The 10,880-nt window shown below is 35.6% G+C and overlaps 1 protein-coding gene across 1 annotated transcript; it reads right to left on the bottom strand.

Moving 5' to 3' along the window:
* Positions 1-128: 128 nt before the first annotated feature.
* Positions 129-5,038, bottom strand: si:zfos-1056e6.1 (uncharacterized protein LOC107988029 homolog). The gene is made up of 9 exons (XM_061046352.1): positions 4,919-5,038; positions 4,027-4,094; positions 3,776-3,823; positions 3,581-3,645; positions 3,447-3,484; positions 2,175-2,254; positions 1,516-1,578; positions 1,035-1,085; positions 129-449 (listed from the first exon to the last, which is right to left on the bottom strand). The coding sequence occupies exons 1-9, from the start codon at positions 4,992-4,994 to the stop codon at positions 396-398; spliced, it is 543 nt and encodes a 180-aa protein (XP_060902335.1). The 5' UTR covers positions 4,995-5,038; the 3' UTR covers positions 129-395.
* Between the last annotated feature and the right edge of the window lie 5,842 nt (positions 5,039-10,880).

Raw genomic sequence — 10,880 nt, forward strand, 5'->3', positions numbered from 1 at the left:
TAATGGAGTAAAGACTTTATATTAGAATAAATTGTATTTTAGGCTGGGTGAATTTATTCTGTTATTAAAAGCATAAAACACCTTATGTCACTGATTTCATGCTAAAGTATAAACAACATCAATGTATATCAGAGGGTATGGTCATTTAATCTTGAATCATCCTCAAGTCAAACTACAGACAAACTTCTTACAATGCCAGGAAAAACAAAATAGTTCTATTTTACAAATCAAAAATAGAAGTTAATCTCCTGAAATGATTTGTAGAAAGAATGTCTAATGAACATCATGGTGCTGATCAAATAAACAGTATATCTATAGCTGTACCAACAAGTCTAATGCCTCCTCACACAGTGCCATGATTAATCTGCAGTGACTGAGAGTTTGTAGGTGTTGGTTCACCAAAGCGGGGCTCTGGTCAGCCCCCCCTTCCAGCTGTGAGAATCCACCACCTGCAATAGAACCGGACAGTGTGAAAAAACATTCCTTGAAAGTGTTTCTTGGACTGTTGCAGAAAAATTTCCAATCAAAATAACTGAAAACTGCTCATATGTAATATTTGAAACTGGATTACAAAGGACATGTGCTATTAGAAAACTAATGCTTTGTAAGTCAACTCTTAAAGAAGGTGTGGCAGTTTGGTAGACAGCTATGTCTGTTATAGTCGAACACACAAACAAATACAATGAACCATTCTATCATAGCAGAGAGGGAAATCAAAAACCTTGAAAGAACTAAAGTAATTATGATATTGTTGTTAAATACACATTTAAAAGAGTATAAAGAAACTCAACCCTGCTATTTGGGATTCAGCTTTCTTTTTCTTGTCACTAATACATTGTCTGTATCAATTTTGAAAGTGTTTTTATTGATCTCAGGGTTTATTGTAATTCATTATAAGTCGTTGTTTTTGCTTGTTTTAATATGCTTATAATCTCAACTGCACTGGACATGAGGAGAAGAATAAATAAAGGTTTGAATTTAAAGTCATGTGAGCAGTAGTTGGATGTTTCTTACGTTTGATCAGAATCACTCACCTGCATTCTCTTGTGAAGAAACCTCAACTTCTGGCTGAGACATTCAATCTCCTGAGATAGGACAGAGGCCATGGTTAAGTGAATGGTCTTGGACTTGTGCTGTGCTTTTCTAGTTTTCTGACCCCTCAAGTTGTTTTACACTACATGTCGCATTCACCCATTCACACCACATCCACATACTGATGGCAGAGGCTGCTAGGCAAGAGCCCATATGCCCAACAGTACTACTCCCTTCACATTCGTTCATGTGCATTCAGTGTCTTGCCCAAGGACACTTCCACATGTGGACTAACTCTACCACTGAGCCACAGCTGCCGTGGATGTAGAGATGAAAATATTATTTTACAAGCTTAATCATAACACTAATTTGATTTCAAACGGATTCTTAAAGAATAGCAGTGTTTTCCAGAATGATAAGACTTAACAGTACATGGATAACATTATGCACTGTGGTAGAAGGCCAGGAAGGAGGTTGAAATACCTTAGTTAGTTTTTCATGCTGCCTGAGTTTAATCTGAGGCAAAAGCTCCTCCAGTCTCTCAATCTGTAACAAACACGGGATTTAAAATCATGTTTAGGTCGGCAACAACAACATTGAATATGCAAACCATTCAGAGCTTATTTCAAAAGAAGTGAAAAAAAACAACAACAGTAAATCATCTACTGAAGCTGGACACAATATTCTTATACAAATGATCTTTGATGAATCAGAAGTTTAAACCTCCAACATAAGTTATGCATAAATATGGATGTTTAAAAAATGCATTTGATCTTTATTAAACTGCAAATGTACTCTTGATATAATGGATAAAGGTAAATGTGTATAGTTCAGTGTTCTAAACTTTAACTCATATCCCAATTTGATTGACATAGTACCTTTCATTTTTTGCTATCACTTAAAATAAATAAAGTTTGAACTTCAGCCTCTCCCCCAAAATGAGTGTCTTATATCATCCCAAATGCTGTTTTAAAAGGTGGAAAAGGGGGATAATATGTCCTCTTTAAGATGAAATCCTTATTTAAATGTCTAAACATACTGCCATTCAGACGACACATGCTGGCCCCTGTTTTAATAGAGAACTTTAGAACTGAACTTTTCCCCACCACACATTGTAAATCCATTGCTGAACAGTGTCTTACCCTCCGGTCAATAGTCTGTGGCCTGGTTCTCATGCTCCTGTTGAGCACAGTTGTAGGAATGGTTCTGGGCTTGGGGCGCACTGTGAACAGAATCAACGATCAAAACCAAACTACAGACATTGAAAACTCATCGCTTTCTGCTGACTTTTACTTCACGTAATGTGTAAGAGGTATGTTTCTTCTTTAGACTTTGTAAATACAGTGTTTGTTAAAATGTTGGATTTGGCATACTTTCTTCCTTGTTTATTCATTCATTCATTTATTTTGAACATATTTTAAAATAAGAATAAATACATTACAAACAAAGCAAACAACATTTAGAGCATACTTCCTGTAGTGGCTAGATTTTTTTTTAACTAGTTCATGTTTTTTAGCTCCTTAGTCACAGTTTCTTTAGTCATGCTTGTAACAAAATTCAGAACATGACAAATAATTAAAGGTGCACTTTGGAGTTTTGGAAGAGAAATGTGAAAGTTGGAGAAGTATTTGTTGGTATTTGTTCATAACTCTAAACATAAACTGTCCTCAGAGGAATATTTGGTCACTGGAACACTGTTTGAAGATAAAATGCTACATTATAAGTTATGGTGGGGTTTTTTCCAACAGTGAAACTGTAACTCTCCTGGTAGCCTTTTAGCTCCAAAACAGTGTTCCAGGAAACCATTGTTTCCTTTGAATAAAGTCTGTGTATTCAGTTCAGAAAATATAACATAGAATTGTTTCACTTCTCCAACTTTCAAATTCCACTACCAACATCTACATAGTGCACCTTTAATGTAAAACTTCTATAAAAATGTTGTATTTACTTTAGTCTATAAAAGGACCCATAATCATAGGGATAATAATAAAGATGCATAATAGGGGTCTCTAATTAAAAAATGCCTTTAATTGGAAAAAGAAAATGACATTGCCAGACTAGTAAAAGGGACCTAGCCTTATACTGTGATGGGTTTGGATTTGAAGTTTTACTGTAACTTAATAAAGAAACAGGAATAGTATAGAAAGCTTTAGAACCTCCGGTTGGAAGATTTTGTTTCCTACAAAGAGTCCAGCGATACTTGTTCCTCTTTTTACATTCCTAATCCTAAAATAAGTAAACCATCTACTGGCTGTAAAGTATTAGTATCAAGCTTCACTTGAAACTTTTTTGTCCAAAAAAAAGCAAATAAATAGTATTCTTAAACACACTAGTGCTTAATTGACAGGCCCCTGTCCTTACCCACAACTAATGAACTCACTGGCAAATATATCAAAAGATGAATCTGCTCTTACCGTGCTGAAATATCTTGGCTACCTCAAGTACATAAGGCCTGTGAGGAGAAAAACAATTGACCAGTTGACATAATGAAGTGCTTTATAAATGGAGCATCAACTCAGTGTAGCTCAGTGACTACCAGCCATCTTACATGTGCTTGCTGTTGGCAGGGATCAAGTTGTTCAGAGGGATCAAACAGCTCCGGTGGTTCCTAATCTACAAACAGATCATCACATCGATTAACTAATTGACTTTTTTTTTAAAACAGCTGTAACTCCATAATGATTTAGTTTCAGTGCCCCCCCCCAAAAAAAAAAAAAATGAGAGGGGAAATTAGTTGTTGTACCTTCAATATGACATCAGAACAGTTAAGCCCAAAAGTAGTGAGGATAATCTGGAAAGAAATAACAATGTCTAAATATGCCAAATACAATAATGCCATACAGTTTATTATTGTTCCTAGATAGATAGATAGATGGATAGATGGATAGATAGATAGATAGATAGATAGATAGATAGATAGATAGATAGATAGATAGATAGATAGATAGATAGGTGTATGGTTGAGTATATGGGTGAGTGGATGGACATGCACACCTTTATGATCTCGGAGGCCTCAGCTGCTGGAGGAATGGACACTTCTCGAAGAGCAACCACTCTGTCATCTGCCACAGATGCAACATAAGAGGGTTGTGTGGTAATATGACTTTATCTAGCTATGACATGATTGTTAAGTTGTTTTCTAGGTCTTTATAGATTTATTATAAGGCCAGCCATCACAAAGAACAATTAGACATTTTCAATGGAAGGCGCTTCAATAATTCTTGACAATTGCCGATTCATTTAAGAGGCCCTCCAAAATGTGTCTTCCTTTTAGATATTGAGACTATTTGAGCTTTTGAGATGATGTAGCCTATGTGGCATCAATCTGCAGAAAGGTGAAAGCTTCTTATTTGACAAGTAGACTAGGTGAAAGCAGGATTTTTCTGACATAAAAATGCTGGAAACTAATTGTTAAGTAAGCAAAATACACTCGGAGATGTGATATGGAATTTTAAAGTCTGCAGATCAAATCCCCTGAATGAACTAATTTATAACCAATAACAAGCTACGATGCGCAAGAGGAATACAACAACCACGGGGTTTTACAGGATTTCCTTTCCCACTCTCCTTTACTAAATACGAGATGCATGTAGCTAATAGACTACTCAACAGTCAGACACAGCTGCTGCTCTCCTCTTTGACCTTTTATGGACGAAAGCCTCATCTTTTTATTGAAAGGAAACACACGGGTTTGAATTGGCATAATATGCTACGGTTTGAGGAAGAAAAAGATCGTATAAACTGAATTTAGGCTGCTATAGTTCATAGAGTTAATGAGGCTTGTTACCATGGATACAGACGCGCAGCCTGCGTAGGCCTACATCAGTCGCAGAATAATAATTCTCACTCACGATAAAGTCGACGAAAGTATAAGAAACAAACGAACCGTTTTGGTCGAAGCGTCTTAGTGCGATCCACACCTTTGATATGCGAGGGTTGTTTTCAAAACTGAAGTTAGACATTTTAATTGTCTACGCGGCACACAGGCACCAGAGGATTTGCAGCATCCGGTCAGGGACTTCCAAAATAAGGGGGGCGTTTAACTGAACAACATAATGTGTCAAAGAGAAAAATCAAAGTTTACCCATGTAATGTTAGCCTCTTGAATGTGCTTTGAATGTATGGTACTGGATTATTTCTATTCAGTGCTAATTCATTATTTTACACCAAAAAACAAATCAGAGTGGAAACATAAAAAACACTAGGCTACATACATGACATTTAGATGTAGTCTTACTACTCTTTTTTTCTCATATATCACTTAACCCAAGGCTGCTTGTAAAACCCAAGACATCAATTTAAAATGTGAAAAATATTCAAATCGGTTAATTTGATCATTTAAAAAAATATTTAGAGAGACATAAACAATTCAAAGAAAGTTTGATAAAAAACAGTCATGAACTGATTATTTTTGATTGAAAATAAACCAAATAATCTGTTAAGAAATCATAGAAGATCGACAATAAGTTGGAGGTAGCCTATGCTAATGTGTTGTCTTTTTACATGGATCAACATATACATATAGCCTATGATGCATATTTGTGCATTAAACTGTGTGGAGCAGATCGTTTTTAGCTCAGGAAATGACAATGCTGTTTTGTTAATATGCCTCAAAAAGAGTTTTTTGAAGTTTTTCTTTAAATCTGTCAATGGTGCAATGAAGGCTGAATGATGAGTAAACTTCCATAGTCTTTTCTATTATCCCTTTAGGTGACTCATACTTTTACTATCTAAAGGTTGGATCTATCAGACAATTCATGATAAAGTAAAGCTTACATTTAATCATGTTTTGACTCAGTGTAAGTTTAAAGCTGCACAGTAGTTTTCATGTTTTGATGAATTGACAATGATTTATGTTTAACAAAATGAATGAATATCGGTGAATCTCTTTATTACATTATATGTATGTATAAAGGTAAATCAAGTCTGACGTGAATTTTTAAGACTTGGGAGGACAATTTTTTGTTCTTTTGCAGAATGTCTGTGAAATGAATGTCTGTTTTTTTCTCTTCTGTATTAGCTTCAATTTTGTTAGAGGAACTGGTCTTGCTGTTTGTCTATGTTTGTTTTGTTATATTGCACTTTGTGTGAATATTACTGTGCTGTATGTTGTAATATCTTTATGTATGTGTGACTCATATGGATCACCAGATCAGGTCAAATACCAGAGCTTAAATCCTCGAGAAGAACTCCTGTGGTGGATTGTTAGGCTACAGAATTCATGGTGATTAGGCAAGACCAGTATGTGAATCTGTCCATCAGAAAGGTAAGACTTTGTAGTCAGTGACTTTAGAGCACTATTTCACTGTTAGGCACACAGAGCAGATACCACATGGGAGGATTGTTTAATGTGTATTTAAATTCTTATTTTAGCTTAATGCCATTTTCTTTATCTTTTAACTTGTATTTTAATATATTTAACATTTTCATGTATTCTTTTTGCTCCGTGTAATATTTCTTGTTTTATATTCTTCATGTTATAAAAGTTCTGTTTTTAAAGCACTTTGAACATCTTTGTGTATGAATGGTGCTCTGAACTTGCCTTGCCTTCAATGTGGTGACCAAGGGTGAAGCTGTGGTCATGTATTTAGGCTACCTTTATTTGGTACACTCCTCTGAGCCAATTATCTAATAGCACGTCAGCTCATTAGTCAAAGATGTAATCAGAGGCCTGTCAAACATGTTCATTAGTTTTACATTACATTGCCTTTTACATGCAAGTTTTCATTGTTTTTGAGAAAAGGGCTATTCAAGTTTTTTAAAATGCAGTAGGAGATCATTATCATGTTATCTCAGTAACCATGCCAACAAGACTGTTTTGATAGCACAAAGCACTTATTGAATGATGATTTTCTACATTAATCTGCAAGCATTAAAATGTCCCCCATCACATGAAGATTTGTTGTCTTTTACAATTGCCTTGCTTACTGTAAATGGAATAATAAGTAATACCTTGTCTGTACTGGCTCATGTGTGATCATAGCCGTCACTGCATGCCAGAAAAAGGCAGAGATGCTATGACTAACCATATGGTGATGGCTCATGCCTGAAGCTCCACAGCACTAAAAGTTCAGATAAACACAGCAGCTGCCTCCCCCCTCACGCGAGTACTGGTTTCCACTTTGAACACGACAACCTCACATCTACTTTAGATAATAACTGTCATGGTGATTGTGATTCATGTTACACTATATTTCAGTCATAATTTATATTGAGGTTTGCAGAGATGTTTAGCTGGAATCAACTGAAGAACGACAAATGTAAATCTGGAGTGTATGTAATGTTCTCTATTTGTATGCAAAACTGAGGACAATTTTATCAAAAGACAGCTCTCACTTTCAGAACAAGTACCATATAGATACACACACACACACACACACACACACACACACACACACACACACACACACACACACACACACAAACACACACACACACATCCAGCTAAAGTCTGTGGGAGCCATGTGGTCCTGCTTAATTTATGCAGGTTCCCTCTGCAGCTTCAGAGCATCTAAAAATAGTTACTTTTGAAGGTCTACACTCGATAAAATTTTTATTCTTGCAGCATTGATGAAAATCCAATTCACTGTCCCGTGTTTGCCCAAGTAATTACTAAATGATACTAGTGATACTAACGAGATCACTATACAGGAGGAGTACATAGCAAAATTCAGTTCTAAAGACAACCAGCTGTGACATGCTGATCTTCTATCTGACCTTAAAGCAACTTATAAGAAACTTGAAGTGCACAAAGATGAATGAACTAACAGCAAAATTACCCCCTGTACCAAAAAAGTCAACAGACAACAAAAATTATCTTTAACAAATCGTCTCAAATTTAAAGGCAAAGTTCATCATTTAAAAACATAAAAGATAGAAATCAACATTCACATCAATAGAACATTCAAGCTACAGCTAGCAGCCCCTAGCTATGAACTTATAGCTAGGGGCTTATAGAGTATAAGAATAATATCATTAGTTAACACATTATGACCTGATTTTACCTGAAAAGGGGATTTTGATCTGAAGTATAATCTGCAGAGGGTTGTTGCACATTTAGAAATCTAAACAGAAATGTTTAGAGTTTACCGAATGTGCTTCCAGCCCTATGTCAATAAATGAATAAGAAAGAAGGAATTACATCTGCATTCCCCATAGAAAGATACAATCAGATCAGCATTTCTTTCTGTCAGCTCTACAGTCCTCTAAAAGTTGCATTGTTTATTGTTACTCTAAAAGTTAGTCAATGTATAATGGCTTGGCAGAAGCCATAAAACATCCTTTTTCACATGAATTCATTAAACATCAGATAGCCAACAATCTTAGGGACCAGTACCATAAAAGAAATTCATCAGCATTATACTCACACATTGGGTTAAGTTTCCATTTCAAACAGTCATTTCAAAATCAATGCTCCCCAAAAGTCAGTTTAAAGTTCAAACTAGTACCTTGTTTACACTTTATTTTAAGAAGTTGGTGCTATAAATGGACGTTTAAAGTAGAAATTGAAAAACAAAAAAAACACCAAATGTTCAAATTATGAAAGTTTGATGAAAAAAACAACATCTGGCTATAATGAGTTAGTCGTTGATTTCTTCTGTGTTGAATGGCCACAGGTGGAAAACAGAGGAAATGAACATGTAATAATGACCAGTCAGACTGTAATGTGGCTCTGGCTCTGACAGTGTGTGTAATTAGTACACCTAATGACAGCTGAGCAATTAACTCCCCTTCCTCTTATTAGCACATATAGGGAACATGAAACCCCGTGCAGGCGAAGAATCAGTGCCTGCCAAAGCTTCCTCGCTCATGTCAACTCTCTGCTGTGGAGAAAATAGAATAAAAGTTAATTTTATGACGATGGTCAAGCCTCTTTCCTCTTATTCTTCTTCTCCTCCTCTTTCCTCCATATAAAACCTAAAGACAGAGACTTAAGCTGATGAACTCTAAAAATTGCACAAATCACACTGGCGTTTTCTAGACGAGAAACAGGTCAACTGAACGATTCATGGACCTATGAAAAGCTTAGACTACGGTATAATTAATAATAGAAATCAAAGAACCTACTGCCATTTGGGATATAACCAGGTTATGCTGTTTTGTCAAAACTGAGCTGTAGAATATCATTTGCAAACCCACAAATGATGGAGTTGAGGCAGTGCAGTTGAATTTATTTTTTATTGTAAAAGACTTGCTGAAAGGTTTCATCATATATCATCTGCATGTTGTTGGAAAGAGATACCTAAATGACTGATGGGCTTACATGTGTATGGCTTCAGGTATGTATATAAATCTATATTATAGTTTTTTTTTTGTCATATTTATCTGCAAAGAGACAATGGAAAAGACTCATAAAAAGTCAACTTTCAAACAGATTCAAGCTTTGTATCAGTGGACATGAAGTAAGAAATAACATGACTCTTCATCCTGCATCAGGGCAATCGAAATGAGAGGTGTGAGATGAGAATGTTATGAATGGTGATTCAAGGGCAGACTACATTTTCATTGAGCAAATGGAAGATACAAATACAGATAAGCCTGAAATATTTCAACTTGACTACAGTTCTAATTGTCATTGACTATGAGCATATATCTTAATGTGAACAAAAAATATATGCTTTCACAAAAAAAAAAAAAAGAGTTCAGTGTGTATCTTTTCTTTTATGAGGCTATACTCAGTACTCCCAATTTACATGACCGAGTGTGAATTAGGAGTATTGAATTGCAATGTGACACGACTTACCTTCAAGGGCTTGAGGTTAGTAAATCCGGAGGACTAGGGTGACAAATAACAACATGTTTCAGGTCAGCATGTTCCCTTCCTTCCTGGCTGGAAGTTATTCATCACACAATTTACCTTTGTAAACTGGAACCAAGGAAATTGGTTTTTCAACATAAATACAAGGACATCACATAGGATGCACACTGAATTCATTATTGTTAAAGTCATTGCATTTGTGGATGTTTTTCAGCAACATTATGTACAGGAAACATTTCACTTTTTGAAAACAGTACAATTTTTAAATTCATGAACTAAAAAGGCTGAAAAAAAACAAGATCAAATCCACATTCATACAGATAGTGAAGTAGTTGCTTTAAAAAGTTTAACTTCATCATTTTACAATAGAGGTGCTCTTATAGCCTGATTAAAACAGAAGTGATTTGTTTCCTTTTTTTCACTTAAAACCTTAAAACTTCAAGACAAACACTGACATCAGGGGCAACATATCAAAAGTGTCTGGGTTGAACAAATATTACATGGTCACTTTTAATAGGCCTGGGTGTGTATCCTCAAAACTCTCCTCCATAACTTTAATCACCATTATTTAAAGGTGGTGTTACATGAGTCTTTAGAAATCAGAAAGAACAACACAAGATTAGAGTTGAGAACACCGGTCTTGCTTGCTCAACTTGGCTCATGGTGTGTTCTTAATTAGCTCACTGAACTGAAGGAGTTTACTCTCAATGAGGCCCCTGACAGCAAGCACTGATTATTTAATCGTGGCACACTCGGTTGTGACCCCCTTGTCCAGCATTGATTTTTATAATTGTATAACCATATTGTTGTGCACCTTGGCAACATACATTTTTTTTTTACTTATTGACTTATTCTTTAACTTTGTTACCCTTAGACAAAGTAATGAGGAGGAATTTACTGAAAGCAGACCCACACGCTTACCCTTAACAGCCATAAACTCACAGACCATCCAGCCTGGGATGCATTGGCTTAATCATCATGAGCTGACAAACTAATGGGTGACTTCTGCAAACACTGAACACTGTTTTTTTAGTATTTTCTTACATGTTTGATTTCCTTTGCATCTGAATTCTTGTTCATTTTCCAGCTC

The sequence above is a fragment of the Labrus mixtus genome, chromosome 1 (genome assembly GCF_963584025.1).
Source record: "Labrus mixtus chromosome 1, fLabMix1.1, whole genome shotgun sequence".
Classification (NCBI taxonomy): Eukaryota; Metazoa; Chordata; class Actinopteri; order Labriformes; family Labridae; genus Labrus; species Labrus mixtus.

Coding starts and splice junctions, on each gene's coding strand:
- si:zfos-1056e6.1 (XM_061046352.1), bottom strand. CDS start 4,994: ATGTCTAACTTCAGTTTTGAAAACAACCCTCGCATATCAAAGGTGTGG. Junction 3,646..3,775: donor GTTCTGATGTCATATTGAAG/GTACAACAACTA, acceptor ATCTGTTTGTAG/ATTAGGAACCACCGGAGCTG. Junction 450..1,034: donor TTCTTCACAAGAGAATGCAG/GTGAGTGATTCT, acceptor GTTCTATTGCAG/GTGGTGGATTCTCACAGCTG.